General features: G+C 41.4%; 1 protein-coding gene across 1 annotated transcript in view; it reads left to right on the forward strand.

Annotated features, from left to right (window-relative positions):
- IL16 (interleukin 16) overlaps positions 1–26,093 on the forward strand; it is a 95,678-nt gene that overhangs the window by 31,150 nt on the left and 38,435 nt on the right. The window contains 2 exon segments of the mRNA XM_014563393.2: positions 21,201–21,309; positions 25,811–25,953. Coding sequence (XP_014418879.2) covers positions 21,201–21,309; positions 25,811–25,953 — 252 coding nt within the window.

Raw genomic sequence — 26,093 nt, forward strand, 5'->3', positions numbered from 1 at the left:
AATGGGCAGAGGGACATGAAGGGGGACTCAGGCTGGAAAGAAGTTTATTTGCTGAGGAGGGGTCGGGGCAGAAGTGCACATTGAGTCAGGTTTGAGGCAGGGATGACCTGGGAAGGCAGAGAGGGGTATTGGTCAGCTCAGAACCCAGGATCTTCTTTTCTTTTTAAGGACCACAGGTGATCTTTAACCATCTATTAATGAGTTCTAAGCAAGTGAGGGTTTCAGTTGCCTGAGCAGGTCCCTTATCAAAAGTGCCAGGGCACAGACTCACAGACATAGAGAACAGACTTGCGGTTAGCAAGGGGTAGAGCGGGTGGGAAGGCATAAATTAGGAATTTGAAATTGGCACCTTTTGGGGAATGATGGAAATATTAGCTATCTTGATTAGTGGTGGTGGTTTCATTGGTATATACATCTATCAAAACTCATCAAATTGTACTTTTGAAGTATATGTACTTTACTGTACAGGAATCATACCTCAGCAAAGGCGTTAAAAAAAGAAGTGCCAGGGCAGGAAGGTCAGAGGTGACAACTGGCCCCAGTATCTTTTCTGGAGGAGCCTCTGTGTACTCAGTAACGCCCCCCTCCCTCTCCCTTCTCGCAGGGACACTCTAGTCCCCGCCCTGCTCCTGCCCTGCCCTGCACCCAGGCGTGACTCAGTTGGCCCAGATGGACTCCTCAGCTTCCAGCAATGCCATGGTTACATGGATTTCAAAACAACATCTGGAAAGAGGCCCTGTGACATCAGCCTCTCCTCTAGAAACGCCTAATATGAAAATTAAAAAGGAGGAAGTTAGATAAACAGCCAACTGAAAAAAAAAAGCCTTATTGGATGTGTTGTGTTTGGCGCAACCGGGACGAAGTAAATCACCGCCCAGGGCTGTGCCCCGGCTGGGCAGGGATGTGCCGAATCTGGAGTAAGCATTTGAATCTGTCCTGGGCATTCAGGGATCGGTGGGGCTCCTTCCTCAGGGGGAGCTTCCAGACCCCTGAGATGCATTCAAGGGGAAGAATGTTAAAAGCCAGATTCCCCAACCTAGCAAAGACAAATGCGATTTACTGAGACCTTTCAAAGGTGGGGATGCACAGACTCCTTGGCTGCTCCAGACCCATGGTCTTTGTCCGAATGAAAAGAGGATTTTCAAATGCCCTTTAAGTAGGATGCTGATGCCAAAGGGAAGGAAGCCCAGTCAGGTGGGACTGAAGCTTGCCCAAACCGGCCTCTCTTTCCCTCCTCATCCCTTTTCCTTTGTTTCCCAGACGCTGGCAAAGCACCTGCTATGAGCTATCCTCTGGGGATGGAGAAACACATTTGATACTGTTCCTTCTCATAGGGAGCTTGCAGTCTAGAGAAGGGGACAGGGTGAGCATGATTAATCCTGTCCCTTGTCCCCTCCCCTGAGCTCCTTGTTCAGTTTTTTTTTTTTTTTTGATGGAAAGAGTCCCATACAGAGGGTGAGTCGTTGGGGAATTATATCCTCGAAGGAGCTGTCTAGGTTGTTTTTCATTTCCCCTGAGTGTTCTACAGGCGTAGGATTTATGTCCTTCTTTATGGGGCCTCCCTGGAGGTGAATGGGTCCAGCTCAGTCTGTGTAAAATGTAAGCAACCTTGAAACAGGAGAGTGAGCGAGGCCCAGCTGATGCTCCAGGAGGCTCAGCGAGTGTGGACGAAGGCTGTAGGCAGTGCTTCCCTGGAGGGAGCCAGACGGCGGGGTGTGCAGGGGGGGATTGGGGCCAGAGGGAGACGGTGGGGGCAGGGGAGCCAAAGGAGGTGGTGGGAATGGGAGGGAGACACTTTTACACCCCACAGATCAAGCCCCACTCCAGACTTACTCGAGGTCCTTTTAAAGAAATTTTTGCCTACCTCAAGGTCGTAAAGATATTTTCCCATGATTCTTCTGGAGGCTTTGTCGTGTTATCTTTCACATTTGGATCTTTAATTCATATGAAGTCGATTTTTGTATACCTTGCATGATACACATTAAAAAAATTTTTTTTTCCTATGTGGCTATCCAGTTGATCCAGCACCATTTTTTGAAAAGCCTGTCCTTGCCCCACTGAATGTTAAAATAATATTGCATTCCTGAAATAAAATCAATTTAATCATGATATATTATCTTTTTTTATAAGTCAAGAACTAACTATTATCTATCTATCTATCTATCTGTCTAACTCTGATCTCCATTCTGAGCCATTAGCCTTTTTATTTTTTCCTTTTGGTTAGTGTTTGCATTGTGTATCTGTTTTCCTCTTTTTATCTTCAACCTTTGTTCACATATTTAAGGAATAGCTCATGTAAACAGCATGTAATTAGGTTATTTTTTTCCATCATACAATCTTTATTTTATAATAGTGAGTATTGATACCATTTCTATTTGATGTCATTTCAGGTATGTTTGGATCTGCCTGTACTCTCTTATTGTTTGGTTTCTAGTTGTCCCAAAAGTTTTAAACTTGTTTTTTACCCTCTCTTCTTTCCCTCTTTTAGATTAATATATATATATATTTACTACTCCATTTCCTCTTCAATTAGCTTGTTAGTTACACATTTTTTTTTTACCATTCTTTTAATCATTAAAATATACAAGCTATGTTCTTAATGTATTACAGTCTTACATAAGTTAGGACTTTTATCAGTTCTCAGACAACACTAAGACCTTAGAATATACAAGTCCATTTACACCAGCCTACTATTTTGACATTATCATCATGCATCTCAAGTCTACGTATTTTTAAAACTCAAGACCAGATCGTTATTACTGTTCTGTAGAGTTAACATTCACTTACATTAATGCACGTGCTCACCCGTTCCATCATTCTTCATTCCTTCCTGCATTTCTGGGCCTCTCATTGAGATCACTTCCCTTCTGCCTCTAACATGGGCAGGACCTGGGACAAGAGGACAAATGAAGATCTACATGTCAGATGTCTCAATGTTTAAAAGTTAAAAGTCAAGTTGAAAATATGTTCTGCCCTCCTACCTTGACAAACATACCTTTGTAAGTACTTGGATAGCCAAGTTCAAATAAGTTCTTGGATTGCTCAGCGTTCTGTGCTGGGTTATGAGGACACAGGGAGAGCCCTTTCCTGGCTCCTGGCCACTGGCCATGATCCCCTTTCTCCTACTACTCCCAGCACTGTCCAGTGGCACTAAGTGGCCTCCATGCAAGCGTGTGGACACCTGCAGTTCTCTAACCATCAACCCCCACACCCCAGCACACAGCCACCCCGGCACCCCTCCTGCCTCGGTCTGTGCACACCAGTGATGTGATTTGCTCTTGAGAGGATAGACCAAGGGGAGAGAGATGGGGTTGGGGACACAAGGTCCCTTGATGCAATCTGATGCCTCCCACCTCATTTGTTTCTCAGTTTCTCTCCAGCTAAATATTAGCAGATCACCAAAGAGGCCTGAAGCCCAGTATTTATTCACCCTCGACTGGGAACTGGCACATGGTAATGGCTCTATAAATATTTGTGGAAAGAATGGTTGCATAAATGAGTATAATGAGGCCACCCTTAAGGCCGAGGGTCTATTGACACAGCCTGAGCTTGCACTGGTCTTTTGAGCCAACACATGGGTTTACATTGGACATTGCTTTGGGCATTCCCACTGCTTGGGGTCTGGAGTCACTGGACACTCGCTTTGGGAATAGAACAGCAGCAGATGAGACCAGAAGTGTGGGAGGTCCACCCTCTGGGGCTGCCCTCCTAAAAAGATGCAGAATGCTTTGATCCACATGGGAATGGCCTCTGTAGTGTGGAAAATCCTGCTTTTCTGTACAAATTCAAATGATCGGTTAGGCAAAGTCACCACTCACGCAGAGTGACTCAGGATGTGATGAGGTCAGGTCAGCTGCCTGAGTTTCTGGCATGTGCTGTTGGGTGGGGAGAGGGTGGTCAAGGCCCTCCATGAGCAGATGAGTCCCTTCGTTTTGCTGCCTCTGAGCAGCTCAGCCTGTGGCTTTGAGGCCCGGCCTCCCTTGGCAAGTGGGAAACCCAGTCCTTTGGCCGCTTGCCCCTTCCTGCCACAGAAGAGCAGCTTGTGGAGGCGGAGAGCAGCCACTGGGAGGGAAGCTTGGGGCTCCAGGACTCCCACGGAGCCAGCCACATCCCTGTGTGTTGGGGGGAGGGTGGGGACGGAGGCCAGGGCGGTCCACGTGCAGGAAACGGGCCGGGCGGCCCCCAGGTATGATTAACAGGCACTTGCTGTCTCCCAAACTCCACGTGCTTTCTGCTTGTTGTTTCCATTGTCAAAAGACATTTGGAGCGATCTGCCTGGAAGTTGGTCTTTTGAATCTCATTGGTTCTGATGGGACACCACTTGGTTGGTGGAAAGGAATTTGGTGGAAAGAAGCAGGAGGGGAAGAGAAATCGGGAAGAAGAAGTAAACTATCCACCTTTCCAGCTGTTTCTCAATATGGCCCCTCATGTGCACATTCCAAGCCGCCCCAGGCTTCTCCCTGTTCTTTGCATACAGCCCACTGGTGACCATCTCCGAGCTCTGCCCTTGCCGTCCCCTCCACTTGGAACACCTTCCTGACACTTACTCTCATGAATCCGCGTCGTAGTCATTCCCTAAGGCCCAGCGCCAACACAATATCTGCCGTGAAGCTTTTCCCGACCCTCCCTTTACCCTTTAGCGGCCACCATCCCTCCCTGAGACAGCCTTCTCCCTCTGGATTTCTGGGACATGCTGCCACAATTGTGTGTCACAGAAAGACGAATCTATATGTTCCCACTGAAGAATGAATGCTGGGTACTGGCGATAGGAGAGCGTCTGAAAGAATGTTAATAGCTGTGTAAGTTTCCATCACATGAATGTATCATAATTTATTTTATTTGTGTATATATATATATATATATACATACATACATACATACATACACACACATATTTTTATTGAAGTATAGTCAGCTTACAATGTTGTGCCAATGTCTGGTGTCCAGCACAAGGCTTCAGTCATGTATGAACATACATATATTCGTCTTCATTTTCTTTTTCACTGTAAGTTACTGCAAGTATTGAATATAGTTCCCTGTGCTGTACGGTATGAACTTGTTACTGGTTGTTTCTAAGAATTTTTTCTTTGTCTTTAGGTTTTCAGGAGTTTAATTAGGAGGTATCTTGGTGTTAGTTTCTCTGGGTTTCTTGCATTTAATTCTCGAATCTCCGTTTGCTTCTTTCTTTACAAAACAAACCCCTTCTGTGTCTTGGTTGATTTCTCTTAATTTTTCATTCGTTTCGAGAGCCTTTGTGGAGATTGTTGAAGCACGTTTATGCTGGCTGCTTTGGAACCTTGTCAGACAGTTCTGACGTTTGATTCATCTCAGTACTGGCATCAGTGGTTGTCTTTTCTCATTCAAATCATATGTTCCTGATTCTTCTTTTAATTGAGGTATAGTTGATTTACAATATTGTGTTAATTTTTGGTGTACAAAGCAGTGACGCATTTATACATACATATGCACATATATATGTATATGTACTCTTTTTCATATTCTTTTTCATTATAGGCCACTACAAGATATTGAATATGGTTCCTATTCCTGGTTTTTGTTGTTAGAAATGACTTTTAATTATATCTTGTCATTTTCATTATTATGTTGGAGTCTCTTGATCTGGTTTAAATTTTCCATTTTAGCAGGTGGCCACCTGCTTGCATTTGGTATATAGTTCTGGACTACTTTTGTGGGCTCTTGTTGTAATGGCATTTTCATCTTCAGAGCCCTCGCAGTGTTGTTCCGGTCTGCTTTGTGTTTCTGGCACTGCTAGAGCTCCTGCTTAACCCCCGTGGTTCTGCCTGCTGGGGTGGAGAGAGCTCCCCTGGCTTGCCTGGCATCCCCGGTGACCACCTGCCACTCAGGGTGGGGACGGGCAGAAGCTGCTGGGCCTGGGTCTCTTTTGCCGCTAGGTGGAGGGCAGGAAAATGAAGCACTCAGCCGATCCTGCTCCGACGGGCGGCTTTCCCTTCTGCTTGTGCCCCAGTTGGACAGTGGGGTCTGGGTCAGCCTGGGCTTTGTTGCCACCACTACTGCAGGTAGACTGGACCACCTCCCAGCGCCCTACTTGTGGGACAGGGGTGGGGACACCTGCCAGGGTTTGCTGCTACCAGCACATGCTCCTGACAGTGCCCTGGTGGTGGGGCAGGAGCTGGGGTTCCCACTAGGTCGTTGTTGGTCTTTCCCTCTCTCCTGGTCTTTTGGCCAGGCCAGAGAGGAAAGGGCACCATTGTTTGTTTGTTTCTCGTCTTTGCCTATTGGCAGTTCTGGGTTGCAGGTCTCTCCAGTGCTCAGTCTGGGTGTATAGTACTTAATAAAAACAACACAGAGAATTCACCATATTTTCATTCCTCAGGTCCTGAGGTCTCTAGCCAATAAGCTTTCTCTTCTCTGGCATTCAGAATTTTTTTTAAAATTGTTATCTGTTGAATAATTTTCAGGGATTTTTAGTTGTGTTTAGCAAGGAGAAGGAACGTGAGTTGACACCACCTTGTCCTGGAACTGGGAAGTCTCAGTTCCACTTGTTTTGGAAGACGATGTCAGTGCAGTGGCATGGTGATTCCTCTTTGGTAGACTTGCTTCTATTACTCAGCGTTATGTTCCAGGAATTCATTCATGTTACTTAATTTTGTTGTGGGTCGTTGATTGTCACGGTTTCATGGTGTTCTGTCGTGTGCACACAGTTGATTTATCCACTCTACTAAGGGTATTTCCCTTTTGCTCCTCTTTAGAGACGATACTGCCCTGGACATTCTTGTGCAGGTCTCATGGTACATTTCTGCAGTTTTAATAGGGCATAAAGCTAGGTGTGGAATCAGTGATTTTACGGTACAGGTATCTTCACTTGTGCTAGATACACCAAATTATTTTCTTAAGTGGCTGCGTCAATCTACCCTTCTATCAACAGATGTAAATTTCTTGGTCGCTCTGCACCCTCATCAATTCTTGATATCCTCAGCCATTTAAACTTTCCAGTCTGGGGCCTAGTGAATCACTTTTTCATATTAATTGCAATTTGCATTTCCCTCGTTACTAGTAGGTTTGCACATCTTTCCATGTGTTTATGGAACTTTTGAACTTCCTCATGTCTGATATGCCTGCCCATCCACGCTTTTTCTGCTTTTCTTTTTGAGTTGCGGGTCTTTTTTTCCTCCCAGCTTTTCACTTGTCCTCTTACTCTTTTAATTGATGAGTAGAAGTTCTCCATTTTAACGTGGCATTTATCAATCATGTCCTTCATAGTTTGTGCTTTTTGCATCTCATTTGAAAAATTTATCCTTATCTAAAGTGAACATGTTCTATTTTAATGTCTATTCTCTTAGGAATATCTTATAATTTTGCCTTTTGTATTTCAGGTTCTTAACCCACCTGGAATTGATGTTGGTGAAGTATACGGTACATTATCATTTTTTTGACAGGGTTAACCAGTTGTCCCAGCACCCACTGTTGCAGTGGCCATCTTTCCCCACAGATGTATGGTGTTAGTTCCCTCACCTGAATGTGAGGTTGATCCTAGGCTCTCTGTTCTGTTCTGTTGGTCAGTTTGTTATTGTTATGCCAAAACTCTACTGTCTTAATCATTATGTGCTAAAATAAGTATTGTTCTCTTGTATGGAAATTTATTTCCCTTTGTTCTTATTAAGGTCTGTATCTTTTGAAAGGCCCTTTGATCCTTGATAAAAATTGAAGGATCTGTTTGTGATGTTCTAAAAAATAGTTGAAATTTTGGTTAATGTGCATTAAATTTGTAAATGAGTTTGGGGAAGAACTTACATTTACATACATAATAGTAAGAAGTCTCCCATTTTCACAAGCACGATCTATCTGTCCATCATTCAGGCCTTAGTTGATGCTTTTCAGTAAGTTTTGCATTTTTCTTCAGAAAGGGCTTACATAAATCTTGTTGGATTGGTTCCTCCTCGGTATTCTTTATTTTCTGATACAATTGTAAGTGTTATCTTTTAAATACTTCTATTTTCTAATGGCTATTTCCTGGCATATAGAAATGGATTTTAAAATAATTTTTAACTTAAATTCTCTTATTTCAAGATTATTGTAGATTCGTATGAAGTTGTAAGACAGTAATACAAAGGGATCCATATACCCTAGTTTCCCCCAGTGGTAACATCTTGCAAAATTATAGTACACCATCACAGTCAGGTTACTGGTGTTGAAGTAGTCGGTACACAGAACGTTTCCATCACCGCAAGGATTCCTCCTGCTGCCCCTTCATAACCACACTGACTTATCTACCACCTCCTACCTCCACCCAGACAACCATTTCTATACTACTTCTTATATATTGCGGAATTCTATTTGCTAATATTAAGTACTTTTTCAGCCCTACCTTCCTTCTCTTCTTCTTCCAAAACCCTGATGACACAAATATTAAACCTTCCGTCATAGTTTCACAGGTCCCTGAAGCTTTGCTTATGTTTTCTAGCCTTTTTTCTCTCTTTCTTGCTCAAATTGGGTAATTTCTGTTGTACTGTCTTCTAACTCATTGATTCTTTCATCCCCTCACCATTTTTTAAAATTCAGTAGTTATATTTTTTAGTGTTTTAAATTTCCATTTGATTCTTTATCTGTTTTATTTCTCTGCTGAGACCTGCCATTGTTTTCCATTTGTTTCAAGCATGTTCATAATTACTTATTAAAATATTTTATGATTCCTGCTCTGAAAGCTTTGTCAGATAATTCTAATGTTTCTTTCATCCTACGGTTGGCACCTCTTGATTTTGTTTTCATTCAACTTGGAACCTTCCTGGTTTTTTATATAATGAGTGACTTTCAACTGAACCCTGGATATTTTTGTGTTTTATTATGAGACCTGGGATCTTATTTAAACACTCCATTTTAGCCGTCCTTCTTTGACACTGTTCCTGCAGCGGAAGGAGGAGGAATCGCGTCATTACTGCCAGGTCAAGCTAGTAATGCAGGTTCTCCACTTGGCCTCCACTGCCATCCAAGGTGAGGGGCTTCTCATTACTGCTGGGCGGAGGTTTGAGTTACAGTCGCCCTCTCTCTCCCAGTAGTTTCACTCACACTGTGAGTTAAGAGGTTTCTTTGCCATGGGTCAGGGGTCAAACTCTCAGCACTCAACTCAGCCTTCTCTGACACCACCCTGGCGAGGAGGTGGAGCGCGTCATCATAGCCGGCAAGGCTGGGTGTCTAGGCATGGGTGGAGCTAGGGCCACCGTTTTTCTTTGGCAGAGGAGCACAGTTATTGTCTATTTCTGTTTTGCTAAGCTGTCCCTTTCCTTGTCCTTTGGCTAGCGAGATCAGGCAGACTTTGATCAAAACTTTTTTGTCTGCCCCATTGGCAATTTCAGGTTGCTGATTTCAGGGACAATTTTGGGATGTATTAGGCAAAAAGTGGTCCCAGGGACCTCATGACCTTATTGTTTCTTGGGTCCTAAGGCTTCTGCCTGGTCTGTCTTCTTTCTACCATTTAGAGTCTTCTTATGTTTGCTTTATATATAATATCTAGGATTTTTAGTTGTACTTAGTGGGCAGAGTAGGGGAAAGTATGTCTCCTCCATCTTCCAAGAAGCTGAACTACAATTTGGTTTTGTACATTGGTATTATATTCAGCATCTTGCAAACTCTTGTAAGTCTAATATTTTGTCTATAGATTTCATTTTGGTTTTTACATAGATAATCAAGTCTTCCATGAAGAGTGATGGTTTTGTTTCTTCTTTTCAAAGCCCTCGCCTTTAATGAAAAAAATTTTTTAATTAACATACTATAAAAAATAACTCTCCCACAGACTGGGAGAAAGTATTTGTGAAATACACATCTGATAAAGGACTGTTATCCAAAATATACAGACTCAACAATAAGAAACCAAAAACTCAATTAAAAAATGGGACAAAGACCTTAACAGACATTTCACCAAAGAAGAGATACAGATAGCAAATAAGATGAAAAGATGCTCCACATTATATGTCATCAGGGAAACACAAATTAAAACAAGTTTACCTCTATACACCTATTAGAATGGCCAATTGCAGAGCACTGACAACACCAAATGTTGGCAGAGCTATGGAGCAATAGGAACCCTTATACATTGCTGTTAGGAATGCAAAATGGTACAGCCACTTTGAAAGACAGTTTGGCTAAACGTACTCATGCATTGTGACCCACCATTCACCCTCCTTAGCATTTACTCAAGTGAGTTGGAAGCGTATGTCCACACAAAAACCTGCACACAAATGTCTATAGCAGCTTTCTTCATAACTGTCAAAATTTGGAAGCAAATAAGACGTCTTTTAGTAGGTAGATAGATAAACTGTAGTATATCCAGACACTGGAATATTATTCAGCAATAAAATGAATGAGCTATCAAGCTATGAAAAGACATGGAGTGCATATTACTGAGTGAAAGAAGCCAATCTGAAAAGGCTGTATACTATATGATTCCAACTATATGACATTCTAGAAAAGGTAGAACTATGGAGACAATAAAAAGATCAGGGGTTGCCAGGGGTGGAAAGATGAACAGGCAGATCACAGAGGATTTTTAGGGTAGTGAAAATACTCTACGATACTCTAATGATGGGTATATGTCATTATACATTTGTCCAGACCTGTAAAATATACAACACCAAGAGTGAACCCTAAGGCAAACTGTGGACTTTTAGGGATTATGATATATCAATACTGGTTCATCTTTGATAAAAAATATACCATTCTGATGAGTGATGTTGATACTGGAGGAGACTATGCACGTGTTGGGGCAGAGGCTACACATATGGTAAATCTCCATACCTTCCTCTCAATTTTTGTGTAAACCTAAAATTGCTCTAAAAAAATTAAATTTTCATTAAAAATATAAAGTGTTTAAAAAATTTTAAGTTAATCCATCCTGATAATTTTTGTCTTTTAGCTGGATTGTATGTACTTATTTTAAATGCACGCACACGTGTGCAAAATTATTTCATTTTGTAGTATTTATTCTACTTTTCCTGCTTTTTATCTGCTTTCTTGTCTCTTTATTGTTTTTCTTATTTAATTTCTCTTCTTCTTTTGGTTCAGTTTATAACTCTATTTCTATTACTTCATGGTTATCCTAGAAAATTTGTCATGCACAGTCAGGTTTTCAAAGTGTAAAATTTATTAAATTTTACTTTTACCCTCCTTCGGAAAAATACAAAAGCCATTGAATATTTTCATTCCAAAAGTACCCTCCCCTAGCTTATATGTTTTCAGGTAATTAGCTCTTTTTTATTAGTAAAATCACAGGTATTATTTCAGTCAATTGTTTATTTGTTGTTTGGATCTACCCAAATATTGACTCTGTCTTGTTATCACCATTCTTTGTACTACAGGCCTTCAAACTGGGACCACTTTGCTTACCCCTAAAAACATGTTTTTGGAGGAAATTCCTATAGTGAGGATAAGCCAGTGGCACACTTCCTCAGGTTTTCTGTATGAAAAGATATCCTAGCTGGTATACAACTCTGTGTTGTTGGTTATTTTCTCTTCTCACACTGAATTAATTATTTCACTGTTGTTTGACTTGTATGATTATAGTTGAGACATGAGTTTTAATTGTTGCCCACTTGAAGATAGTCTGTCTTTTCTCTCCAGATACTTTCAAGATCTTTCATATGTTTTGATATTCTAGAGTTTCACTAGAAACTGCCTAAATATGCATGTCTTTTTACTTGTCTTATTTGGGATTCACTGAGTTTCATGAATCTGTGGATTGATGTCTTTCATTAGGACTGGAAAATCCTCAGGCATTATCACAATGCATTATGTCTCTTTCTGATGATTTCTATTCCTTCTTTCTGGGACTCAGATTAGGTCTATGCTCTCTCATTCTTTCTTAATGTTTCTTAACCTCTCTTTCATATTTTCCACCTCTTTTTGTTGCCATCTGTTTCTTTTTTCTGATCTATATTTCATTTCTCTTGTCTTCTCTTCAGTGCCGTCTAATGTACTGTTCAATCCTTCTACTCATTTTTTCATATTATTAATTTTATTTTTAAATACCTTAGTTCTTTTTCAAGTCTGCTTAGAAACTTTAGAAAGTTTCTCTCTCAAAAATTTTCAATTATTTCATTTATTTCTTTAAACATATTAAATATATTTTAAAGTTTTGTGTCTGATATTTCCACAATTTGAAGTTTCTGCAGGTCTGATTTTGATGTGTATTGCTACTTCTGGTTCTCTCACATGGTGCGTTATTCCAATATGTGCTTTATGTTAAACAATTTTTTTCTTACTTTTTTCTCTGAGATCTCATAAGACCTGTCACTTGTTCTGCAGGACTCTTTGTGACTTAAGTCAAAGCTGGTTCCTTCCCCTAGAGAAGTTTTGAACTTGCTTCCGCCAGGTGGTTGGGGCAGTACTAGCCTGGAACCATTTTAGACTAAATTCTTGTCTAGGGTTTTGTTTTTTTAAGACATCCATGTGGTATGAATTAGGGTTGCCAACTCTTGTGAGGACCATCTGGTAATTATTATTCACCAGCAAATCAGGAAGGATTTTCCTCCTTCCATTTAGGGCCATTTCCAGACTGACAATCTTCATGCAGTTCCTGAGGGTGGGATAGATTTATTTCCAGTTCACATTTAAAATGAGGATAAAATCCTTTGGGGCTCCCTCTGTGTAAGAGGAGAGTCCTATTAAACTTCTCATCTTGAGAAGGAACCAGAACTTCCCTGCTCCCAACATCCCATAAAGCTATAGAAGATGAAGTTTAAGTTCAGTCAGTTCATAAAACGGTTCAGAGCAGCAGCCAACTTATGGGCTCTGCTTTACCTCTCAGGAAAGTTGTGGTGCAGCCTTTACTTACTTTTTGGCTTTCAAGAATTTCTTACTCATTTGCTATTTCATTGATACATTTACATTCCATCCAACATTTTTACTTGTTTTAAGCAGAAGGATGAAAGTAACTAGTCCACCATCCTGCCAGAAACAGAAATCTCCCGTCATAACATCTACAGTCACTTCCCTTCCATTGAACATTTCCCCCGTGTTTTCTATTACAAACAACGTGATGATGAGGATCTTTGTATACACATCTTTGTGTATTTTGCCTTATTATTTCCTCTAATAAATTTCTAGACTGTAAAAAGGAAATGATAGAGTTGAGAAGTATTTGGGAGGTAGATTGACACTACCTGGGAAGTGATTGGATTCTTAGGGTTCTTGCTGGTCACTGAACTAGGTACTTGGCATGTATTATTTTATTTAATCCTTCCAAAAGTCCCACTGGACTTAATATAATAAAAATTCCACTGAGGGCCATTTCTACTAAATAATTAGAAATATAGACCCTGTTTTTGGAGAAAAGTATCCAATTTTTAGAGGAAGTGGTATTCCCTAAAGTTATTTTCAAATTTAAGGTAGCTCTCCCCAAATTAGTAAGAGGAATAATTTTTTTAACCAGGCAACATAATTCTATAATGTGTTTGTAAAAACAAACATGTAAGAATAGTTGAGAAGAAGGGTAATGAAGGGATAGTCCTATCAGGTACATTAAAACAACTGTAGACAACCATGTCAATGCCTTTCTACATTTAAGTAGTGTTGGAGGAGGAAGGACCTTCAGTGACATGCCGGGGAGTTTGGCTTTGGTCTTGAATCCACCACAGACTTAATCAGAAAGTACAATCATGCTGTCAGCAGACTGCAGAGGGATTGAAGTCAGAAAAGTTTGGGGGCAGGGAGATTATGAATGAATGAATAAGTGAATATTCCATGTAAATCGTTAATAAAAATATCAAACTCACATACCATACAATTCACCTGTTTAAAGTGTACCGTTAAATGGTTTTTAGTGTACTTACACAGTGGTGTAAAGACTTCACCACCATCTGATTTTAGAACATCCTCATCAGTCCCTAAAACAACCTTCTACCCATTAGCAGTGACTCCTCATTCCTACCTCACCTCCGACACATGCTATCACCCCATCCCTGATGATCTATAATCTTATTTTCTGTCTCTATAGATTTGCCTATTCTGGACATTTAATATAAATGGAATCATACAATATATGGTCTTTTGTGCCTGGCTTTTTTCACTTACTGTAATGTTTTCAAGGGTCATTATGTTATAGCATGTATTAGTACTTCATTCCTTTTTATTGTCAAATAATATTCCACTGTATGGATATACCACATTTTATTCATCTGTTCATCAGCTGATGGACACTTGTGTTGTTTCTACTTTTGGGCTGTAATGTATAATGCTGCTCTGAACAGTTTGTGTATGAGTTTTTTTTTGTGGAAGTACGTTTTCCTTTCTCTTGAGTATATACCTAAGAATGGAATTGGTGGGTCATCTGGTAACCCTCTTTTAACTTTTTGAGGAATTGCCAAACTGTGTACAAAGCATCTGTATCATTTTACACTTCTACCAGCAATGTATGAGGGTTCTAATTTTTCCAAAACCTCCAAATATATTATTTCCAAATATATTAGTGGATGTTAAATGAGTGTGATCATAGCCATCTTAATTGATGTAAAGTGGTTTTCTCATTTTGGTTTTGATTTGCATTTCCTTGATCACTAATGATGTTGAATATCTTTTTTTTTATTGGCTTTTTTAAAAAATATCTTCTTTGGGAACATATCTAATCAGATCCTTTGTCCATTAAAAATTTAGATTTGTCTTTTTATTATTGAATTGTAGAAGTTTTTTATATAGTCTTGATATAAGTCCCTTATCAGATAAATGATTTGCAGATATTTTCTTCAATTCTGAGGGTTGTCTTTTCACTCTCTTGATGGTGTCCTTTGAAGCACAGAAAGTTTTTAATTTTGAAGAAGTCCATTTATGTATATATTCTTTTGCCACTTGTGCTTTTTTAAAGACTTTTTTTATTGAATTATAGTCATTTTACAATATTGTGTCAAATTCCAGTGTAGAGCACAATTTTTCAGTTATACATGAACATATATATATTCATTATCACATTTTTTTTCACTGTGAGCTACCGTAAGATCTTGTATATATTTCCCTGTGTTATACAGTATAATCTTGTTTATCTATTCTACATTTTGAAATCTCAGTCTGTCCCTTCCCACCCCCTACCCCTTTGGCAACCACAAGTTTGTATTATGTCTATGAGGCTGTTTCTGTTTGTTTGTTTGTTTGTTTATTTATTTATTTTTAGATTCCACATATGAGTGAATATGGTATTTTTCTTTCTCTTTCTGGCTTACTTCACTTAGAATGACATTCTCCAGGAACATCCATGTTGCTGCAAATTGCATTATGTTATTGATTTTTATGGCTGAATAGTATTCCATTGTATAATATGCCACATCTTTTTTATCCAGTCATCTGTTGATGGACATTTAGGCTGTTTCCATGTCTTGGCTACTGTAAATAGTGCTGCTACGAACATTGGGATGCAGGTGTCATTTTGAAGTGGGTTCCTTCTGGATATATGACCAGGAGTGGGATGACTGGGTCATATGGTAAGTCTATTCCTAGTCTTTTGAGGAATCTCCATACTGTTTTCCACAGTGGCTGCACCAAACTGCATTCCCACTAGCAGTGTAGAAGGGTTCCCTTTTCTCCACAGCCTCTCCAGCATTTGTCATTTGTGGACTTTTGAATGATGGCCATTCTGACTGGTGTGAGGTGATACCTCATTGTAGTTTTTGATCTGCACTTCTCTGGTAATTAGTGATATTGAGCATTTTTTCATGTGCCTATTGATCATTTGTATTTCTTCCTTGGAGAATTGCTTGTTGCCACTTGTGCTTTTGATGTCAAATCTACCAAGTTGTTCTCTAACCCAAGGTCATGAATATTTACTCCTATATTTTCTTCTAAGAGTTTTATAATTGTAGATCTTACATGTAGGTCTATGATTTATTTTGAATTAGTTTTTGTGTATGGTGTGAGGAAGGGGGTCCAACTTCATTCTTTTACCTGTGGTTAGCCAGTTGTCCCAGACCATTTGTTAAAAATATTCTTAAAAATACTTTTCCTAGACTCTCTAGGCCATGCTAATGGTCTAATCTAAAAGGAATACCATGAACTAGAACATAGGCAGCAAGAATAGATGTGCTGGGGAAATTTGAGAGGGTAGAATTACAAGGACTTGGTGATTGTGGTCCTGTAGGGACCACAGGAGGAGAGGGGGACTTCGGGAGGATGCCTAGGTTTCTAGTTTCCACTCTTCCTCTCCATATCAGGAGGTATGTGGCCTCAGCATCCCTCATGACTATGTGACCATCCCAGAACCAATCTGCCGGGGCCAGTTGTTTATCCTCATGACTTAAAGATCAAAGCCTACTATTGCATGATCAACCCAACCACAGGAAACAAGCCTTGATCAAGAGGACAGTTGAATTCTATTTTGTGGCTCCCTTAGGCTGGAGCAGCTATAGCAGCCCAGTTCAAAGAGAAGATGGAAAAGCTTATATTTAAGAGGAATGCAGTCACCAAGCTCCAGAAGCATTAAGCTCTGTCAGTAATGTCAAGGGTCTGTATACAAAGTGAACCCTTCTAAGAGAGCAATAGAGCCTTCTCACCTCTGGGGAGGAGTTTAGACTCCAGAATAATATTGCTTGTAGGACAAAAATGTCCCAGAATTCTGCATCTTCCTTCTGGGTTTATTCCTTGGTTACATGAGGATCATGGGGTTTTTTTTTCTGTTTATTGGGGTTGGCTGTTAAGTCTTAGCAGTTACGTGACTGATCCTTACTTTGGGAAAAATACCATAAAGTGAACTCTGGACAGTCCACCTCATTCCCCACTTAGGCACCCGTGGGACTGATAAATGTAGAGACCACCTCCCAGGTGATGCTGCTGCTTTGGGTTGCAGCCTCTGATGAGAACAAGGAGAAATGTGTCTGGAAATGACTTTGCCAGCCTCTGACTTCAGTGACAAATCCTCAGCTTCGAGAGCAGCCCCACCTTGGGAGCAGGAACAGAAGAGTTCTGTTCTGCGGGCTGGCGCGGGAGCCGAGCTGTGCACATGTACGTGGGGCTCCTACAGAGCCTGCTTTGATGAGAAAGCATTCCACCCAGAACATCCTAGCCGGAGAGTGACCAGGCGTCCCTGGGAGCCTAGGGAAGATATTTTTGTCCTTGGGAGTGATCTCACGTGTGATCATTTCAGAGAGGACAGTAGCCCTAAAGCTCTTCGAACATAGTCATCAGTTACATTCAAAAGTATAGAGCTGACAAGGACCACAGAAGTTGCTTTTGTTTAATAGAATTTGTTTAGTCCACCCCTTCAGCTTACAAAATAGAATACTGAGACCAGTCAATTCGCTGACAAGCCCAGGGGCATAGAGGCTTAATGCTGCTGGTCCCATGACCCTCTTTCTGCTCTCTCCCACTGTGCATTTCTGATGGAGAAGCATTAAGTGCAAAGTTTTATGAATTAAAAAGAATGAACAATACCTTGAGATGAGCCCTGAGTGTGGATGAGCTCTGGATCCTTGTGGATATCCAGGAAATAGAAGGTCCACAGAACTTGTGCATTGCCTCTATTTAGGGAGCTTTTAGGGACCATATAGATTTTTTTTAAATCTTTATTTTTTAATTGAAGTAGAGTCAGTTTACAATGTTGTGTTAATTTCTGGTGTACAGCATGGTGATTCAGTTATACACATAAATATATATTGCTTTTCATATTCTTTTTCATTATAGGCTATTACAAGGTATTGAATATGGTTCCCTGTGCTAGGCAGTAGGACCGTTGCTACTGAGATCTCATCTCCTGTTTATGCTAGTACATTTCCATCCCCCCACCCTGTAGTCGCCATCCAGCAAGCAAACTCATGTCACAGCCGTGCCAAAGAGAAGCACATCGATTTTTCATGACTGTTCAAGAGCTTGGCAGTAGCCTGGTTAGACGCAAGTTATTGAAACGTCCAGCTAGTTCAGAGACTGGCTACGTGGCAGAAGGAGGGGAGCAGCCGCCTGTCATCTGTGTCTGAGACAGCATGGGTTGGAAGACATAGAGCTGTGAAGGAGAATGCTCGTGCTTTCAGCTTTGTGCAGGCAGAAGAGGCTCCACGTGCACAGAGGCTGCTGCTCCTGCGCCATGGCCAGGAAGGGCTGAACCCCTGAAATGTAGAGCACAGGCCGGCCAAGGGGTTCATCCGGCCAGTTCAGTTTCTTTTGGAAGAGAAGATTCCCTCTTCTGAATGTGATATTAACCATTTCCAGATAACCTGGACCAGAAACAAAACAGAACCAAAAAAACCCCTCCGCTTTCTATGATCCTCCTGCCATAATTGGCTTTACATGTCAAGCAATTTCTAAATCATATTTTGAACAGGGAGCTTTGTAAAGAGGATTAGAAGAAAGAAATTGAACAATAAAGGCACTTTAAGTCTCCTAATCTGACAGTTGAAACAAATGTAAAATTCATCACTCTACTGGTCTGATTGGGAAGGTAATACACGCTCACTGTAGAATACATGAAAAATACAGAAAGATGTAAAAAAAAGAGAAGAAGAGTCTATAATCCCACCACCCAAACACACTCCTGCCAATTGACGAGAGCAGGACCTTGCGTTCTGGTGTACTGCCATACCCTCGCCCTTGGAAGACGGCCTAGCACACAGTAAATGCTTAGTAAAACATGATGAATGAAAGAGGGTTACTATTTTAGTATATTTCTTTACAGTCCTTTTCCTATGCCAATTTTACATGACTGTAGTCCGACTCTATTCAGATCATAGTATCTTTCTTTTAACTAACTATGGTAATACCAAACATCATTTTAAAAGATGTTTAGTAGTCCATGTTTTGTGTATACCTCATCTACTTATTTGTCTTCCTCTTACTAGATGTTTTGGGGAAAATACACATTTCAACTGTGCTTTTGCAAACAAGACTTCACTTGAACAAGTAGGCATATTGACTGTTTTATTAGCTCCTCTGTATTCCGTACACCCAAAAGAGCTACTGAAATCGCATTTTATTACTTACGTTCATAGTCTCACTGGAGAACATGAAGAAGTGGGAATAATGTTAGAGGGCAGCCTTGATATTAGAATGAGGGCATGACTTTGAGAACTACTGTAGTTAAGAGGTATCTTTTGACTACTCTGTTGTATAAAACAGCTAATTCAAAGAATCAGTCATTGTGCTAAGTTCTAGAAATATAGTCTCAAGAGTTCAACTGAACTAAATCACTTTCTGTATAATCCCTGTTCTCCTTTAAAAACTTCCCTGGGCTACCCTGGTTAGAGAGAGAATTTTGTTCGGGTTGATATAGCACCATCTGCTGCTGAGAAGGAAGATGAGTGTCTAGGAAGACATTGGTGTATATGGGAAATAAAAGGGAATTGATCTGTGGTTTCTTGCAGGATCCCCTTGTGTCAGAAATGGATACAATTTTAAAAAGAAAAAAAAAGCTGTGAGTGGACTTCTGGCTCCAGGTGGTTACAGAGTCCACTTTATTAATTCCTCCACCTCTTAGAAATTTCTATCAAAAAAAAAAAATTCAAACAGGGAGAAATGCATGTCAGAACAGGAAGCTATGGAAAGGGGCCAGCCACATTCTGGAACCCATGAGAACTTTCTGCATGACATAGTGCAGGTGAGATTGGATTGAGGGAAGGGCTCATTAGCCTGTCGTGGACTGCACGGGAGGGGAAGGTCTGGGAATGAATGGGACAGAGGCCAGCAGAACCCCCCTACACCTGCCAGCTCCCAGTGCCAGAGGCTGGTGGGGTGGGTGGGTGATTTGGTGCACAGAGATAGGCAACAAAGATCCTCCTTCCACTCTGGGAAATGCACCAGGTGCTGGAAGTCTGCACACACTTGGCACGTGAAATTAACCAGGCACTGCCAAGCCTGGCTTTGAATAAGACAAATCTATCAGAAAAGGGTGGCAGGTACCTCCTACAAACCTCTACGCTAGAACACTAAATCAGGGTAGCATTTGAGCCAACCTGAGTTTCTAGGTAGAATAACCAATATCCCAAAATGCTGTACTCAGCAGATCATTCAAGTGTGATGACCACAGAAGACATTCTCAGACATGCAAACATTCAGAGAGCTTTCTGTCTGTACATCTTTCCTGAAAACACACACACATACACATTCTCTCTTCCTTTCTTAAGGATTATGGTAGTGAGTAATAAAACCAAGCATAACTCAAGAATTAAGTCAAGATCATTGTGGCTAATAAAGATATGAAATAGGAAAACAATACAAAGAACAGTTCTGGGAAGAGAAGTAAAATAATTCATACCATTATCCTCATTATCAATCTCTATCCTCTGTTTCTAAAATACCAGGATGAGGAGAGGAAAGTGAGGGAAAGTTGTTTCAAATTCTCATCTCGCCTGTGAAAGGGTCATATGTGTTCTCCTTTGTTACTGACCCTGATCGAGATGAGTTCAAGTATGTCGTCTAATACATGCTGCTTATCAACTCAGTACAATGGGAGAGTTTCCGAATTGTTAGTATAAAAAAGAAGCAAGGAACATTTGATCAAGATGGCAAGGAAGAAGGAATAACAGAATAATAACTGAATTTAACTTCAGAATATTGATTTTTAAAGTCCTGCATCTAATCTTCACAGAGGGAAATCAGCAGTATGATAAAATCACGGTACACTCAAGAAGGCATGGATGGTTCAATATCAAGAACTCTATTTATATAATAGTCATTCAATGCATGTTTCTAAGTGCCTATTAGGTGCCAGAACAATGGAACTTACTTGATCGTCTTCTCTAAAACAGACCTCTCAGCCTCCCATTCATGTCACTGTCCTAGTTCGTTCCTTCTTAGCTTTTATTATTCTCTGTAATTATCTTCCTATCTTTGTTTGCTGTTGGTCTTCCTTCACTAAAATGCCATTTCACCAAGACCAGTGTCCTTCTCTGTCTTATTCACAGCTAAGTCACTAATGCCTAACAAAGAACCTGACGTGTAATAGCCAACATCATTTTTCAACATTTATTGCATTATTCAGCATTTATGCAATATCTATTATTCTTTATTGTAATTTATATGCTTTGTAGTAGTATATAAAATATATAATGTTATAATTAATATTCTTTACTAAATGAATTAATTTGTCTATTAGTTAATGAATGACCTGTAATTCTAAATCCCTGCCCTCAGAGATCCTGTGATTTAGTGGAGGAGACAGATAATCTAAGTACTTCCATGATCAGTGTTGAAATCTCAGTTTTATAAGCATGTTATTTTCTTCGAACTAACTTGCTGAATAAAAGATGGAAACTGTTTTGCAGGAAACTTCTACAACTTCCTCCCGAGAAAAGTCCGGAAAACTAGATGCACCAAGTAGTAACTTCCTGCTTCCCAAAGCCTGTCACCAAAGGACACGCAGCAACTCAACCAGTAAGTGTGTCATCGAACCGTCTTTAGGAGCAGGGATTAGTTGTTGCCAGGTATCAGGGGAACACCAGTGGTGGGGGGCATTTCGGGGAGGGTGGGTGTCTGCTAGTCTGGCGGGACTATCCCACAGTGGTGGTCCGCTTGCATCTCTGAGAGCATCCTCCATGGCATGCGTGGCCACGCAGAGCCTCATAGAGCACGTCTGCTTTTGCCGCTGGAGCTCCCTGTGGTTAGTCAACTCCTCCTCTAGATGGACTTCAAATGCTGTGTTGGGAAGACCTGGCACAGAGGATAAAAGACAAGGGCTTCACTCCTGCTGTGTTCTGACATGCTTCTGAGCTTAGGCAGGCCGCTGTCTCTCCCAGGGCCTCACCAGTGACAGGATGGGAGTTGGGGCTGGAAGCTGTCATGGCTCCTGGTTGTTGCAGACAGAACAGAGCTATGCAAAGTCAGGGAAGTGTGGGGAATGCAGAAAAGCAGGAAGAAGTTAAAACCATGCCAAATCCTAATATTAGAGACAATCTATGTTAACATTGTCAGTTATTTCCCTTCTGTGCCTATATATGCCTGAAGGAAGCACGCACGCACACACACACACACACACACACACACACACACACGCCCCTTGCCTCATGTCATTGGACATTCTTTTGTAAACGCTAGTTTTAGTGGGTACTTAGTATTTTGTTGTATGAATGTACGTAATCTAGTTCACCAACTTCCTGTTATTGGGTAGTTTAAGTTATTCTCAGCGTTTCATTAACGTGATCAACATTGCTGAGGCCCATGAAATTTTGTTCGAGTTTGTGATGGTTTTCTTAGGGGACCAGGTATACAAGGCAAGTGGACTGGTGCACGGTTAAGAGCTCACATTTGGGAGCCAAGGCACTTGGATTTAGATCTTGCTTCCAGAAATAATTACCTGTGTGACCTTGGGCAAGTCCCTGAAACTCTCTAAGCCTCATATTACTCTGTTACAGAATGTACCGGGATTAAATTAATCACACCCTTTTTTTGGACGGATAGTTGCCTTTTTCTGAATCACTTTTTCCCCCTTTAGCATAATATCCTAGAAATGGAGTTTCAAAAGGTAAATACACCTTAGGTTTTGATCTGTGCTGCCAAATTTCTGTGGCGGATACTCTAATAGTGTGTATGAATACCTGTTTCTTCAGTTGTAGCCCACACTGGGTGATAATTAAAAAAATATTTGCTATGCAGGTTTTCCCTGTTCCTTGCTTCCCCTACCCGTTGTCTGCTCTTTTTTTTCCTGGTTTGTTTCGCACTCAGCACCAGCTTCACAGTTTGTGCACAGTGATGTAAACTGAAAAGGTGGGACCCCTGTTCAAATATTATTGAGAATTTGAAGATGGTGACAGCAGAGCATTAAACCAAGCTGAACACCGTCTAAGTCTGGGGCTCTGGGTGGCTTCACAGGTCGCGTGCCCGTGAAGCCAGCCCCGCCTGCACCCGGGCTCACGCTCATTCAGGTGGCATCGTCCAGGCCCCCTGGCCCTCTGGTTTCTGGCTGAGTTCAGGCAATGAGAGGGGCAGTAGGAGATTGGAGGGTGGAAGCGAGAGCCGCGGGACTTCTCCCCCTGCCCCTCCTGCCTCGGCCCTGCAGTTCTGGCAGTGTCCTGGTCCCAGCCTCGCTGGGCTGGTGATGCCATGGCCTCCCACGCTCCTTCAGGCTTCCTGCTCATGCCAGTTCCCGGTACCTTCATAGGTCTTGTTATTTTCTTAAACCCTGACGACTCTTTGTAAATGGCCCCTTCATTCAGTCTTCTCAAAGTCCTAGCTGAGTGTGCCTTGTGCTTCTGTCACACCCTGACCGGTACGCGTGCCTCTGAAATCGGAGGGGAGAGCAGCTCTCCACGCGGGTGCAGTGCAGCGTCCTTCACCTGTTTATTTCCCTCCTTATGGGTGCAGCTCCTTTTGTATTGGGATGATCATTATTTTATCATTGATCTATGAACAGTCTCTTGGTTAAATAAATATTTGGCTGTTTTATTTGTTGAACATGCTTTCCTCAGTTTGCTGTTTTTCTTTTCTTTTTTTTTTTTAACATAAAGATGTTTGCATCTTTACATAATCAAATCTAACAGTTTTTTTCCTGTCTAATGTTAAAAGTTTCTTCCACATCCAGAGAACTATTACATATTTGGCTGTGTTTTCTTCTGTTTTTTTTTTTTTTTATTAAAGTGTAGTCGATTTACAATGTTGTGTTAGTTTCTGGTGTACAGCACAGTGATTCAGTTATAAGTATATATATTGTTTTTCATATTCTTTTTTATTATAGGCTATTACAAGCTATTGAATGTAGTTCCCTGTGCTGTACAGTAGGACCTTGCTGTTTATCTGTTTCAAAGTATGTCAGTTGTACAGGCTTTTGCTCTCATTTATACTTACTTATTACACTACGACAGCCTTAAGTTGCTTCCAATTTGTCAAAATAGCTATAGATACATCCTGTTACATGTTTCCTTTATCATATCTGATTACATATTTAGGAGAGGATCATAGAAGTTATATAATATGAAGACTGTTTAGCACAGAACCACATCCATGAAAGTATTCCTACATAGTGCTTTCTTCTAGCTTTTAAATGATTTGCCTTTTTTCCAGACTTACTCCAGCTGTAATTTATTTTGGTGCTTGACATAAAGCAAGACTCTAGATAAATTTTTCCTCCAAGTGGCTGATTCCAGCACCACTCACTGATCGTTTCTGTCCACTCTTTTATTTGACTCTTTTTGTTTATTTTGTTTATCTCTCGTAACCGATACGCAGTTAGATCTTGAAGGCAAATCTGGCAATCTTTTTAAAGAGACACGCTTAAGCCATTGACTTCAGTATCATAATTATTATAACGAATATTTGCTTTTACTTGTGTTCTTTTTGTACTTTCTCTTTTTATGGTCGCTTGTCATTTGTTTTCTGCCTCTTGCTCTGTGTGTGTGTGTGTGTGTGTGTGTGGTGTGTTTGTGTGGTGTGTGTGTGTGTGTTTAACTTTTGCAGTGATTTGGAAGGTTTATTCAACTTTGATCACCATGTCTGGTTTCTTTTCAGTTAAATTAATTAACTAATCAATCAGGTTTAATTAATTAATTAATTAATTAATACTTGAGACTGTACCGCCCACCCCTTGCCTTGGCCCCTTTCCTCCTCCCTTAGGGATCTCACGTCCCCAAGGACTCCCATTCTGTCCCATTTTCTCAGCCCACTCCGGGCAGTGAATTCCTTTCTTCAGCCTATAAATAAGCTTACGTCTTTGCCATCCTAAGAATAAAAGCAAACCAGAAGCCCTGCTCTAACCTGCCTTCCTCCCTCGGAACCACCACCAATCTCACGTCTTTCGCTGGTGGAATTTTCCACCAAAGCCTTGTCTGCTCACTTGAGTGGAGGGTCACTAAGAAAGCCCTGCCCCTCTCTGGGTCTCTAGAGCTGTGCTGTCCAGGACCGTGGCCGTTGCCCACATCTTGACCTCTTGGAATGTGACTCATCCAAGTGGAGATGCTCAGAAGTGTAAAAGATACACTGAATTCAAAGACTTAGTATAAAACTAAAAAAGGATGCAAAACACCATATTAAGAATTTCATATCATATTTGTATGTTGAGGCAACAGGCATTTAGGCATAAGGGACTAAATAAAATACATTAGTAATTCTCACCTCACTTTTTTCTTTTGACTTTTTCTTAATGTGGCTACTGGAAAATTTTAAATTACATGTGTGACTTGCATTGTATTTCCATGGGAAGCGCTGCTCTAGACGATGAGGGATAATCTCCAACTAGCAGATAATCTCTGAAGATTTTCCAGCTGGATGCAGTCGAGTAGGGTTCCTGGTTGGATGCAAGGAGGTCTGGGCTTCCTCGCAAAGAGAAAGAAGATGATTGCTTTGCATTGTTTTTAGATCTCCAAAGAATCAAGAGTTGACTCTCTGCCTGTCTGTTTTAGGGGTGTGTATGTTCCTGTGCGTGATTGTATGTGTGTGTGTGTGCATGTGTGTGTGTGTGTGCGTGCATGTGTAAGAGGCTATTGGGAAGTTGGATGTTGCTACAGCAGATCCTGCAGGCTCTCCCCTGGTTCTGTCCGTCCTGGGCATCCTTTGTGCTTTCCTTCTCGCTCTCCTGGGTTGGGAAGGAAAGCCCCCTGGCAGCAGGGACTGGAGTTGACTGAGCACTGTGGTTTCCTGAGAGCCCAGCCCACTGCTGGACCCATAGGAGATGTCTGTCAACTCTCGTTGAGTTGAATTGGGGTGAAATGGAGGTGATAGTCCTGCCTGTACCCTGTGGTGCAGACAGCATGTGTGGAGGTAACGAGGATGCCGCCCACCTCCTCCTGGAACCCTCTCCCCATTGTGCTCCTGGCCCCGGGCACTCCATGGTTCAGGGTCACTCTGGCCCCTGGCTAAGGAGGGCTGGCAGTCAGAGGGGTCTGATGGTCTCACTTGACTCCTTGAGAGCACAGATGACTTCCCCCTTTCCCCTCGCCTGGCTTAGGTGTTAACCCCTACAGCACAGGAGAGACTGACTTCCCAGCGAGCAAGAGACCCGCAGCCTCCACAGACAGGCAGCCTTATTCCCTCTGCAGCAACAGGAAGTCTCTCTCTCAGCAACTGGACTGTCCGGCTGGAAGGGCTGTGGTAAGAATGAAGGGACCCCGGAGAGGAGGGAGGTGTGGCCTTGTGGGGGAGGGCCTCTCCAAGCAAAAAACCACTTTAGGAATGGTCCCCTCTTGAGTGGCCCGGGGGCACCAGGCGCTTACAGCCCCTGCTGCTTTGAT

This window comes from Camelus ferus, chromosome 27 (genome assembly GCF_009834535.1).
Source record: "Camelus ferus isolate YT-003-E chromosome 27, BCGSAC_Cfer_1.0, whole genome shotgun sequence".
Classification (NCBI taxonomy): domain Eukaryota; kingdom Metazoa; phylum Chordata; class Mammalia; order Artiodactyla; family Camelidae; genus Camelus; species Camelus ferus.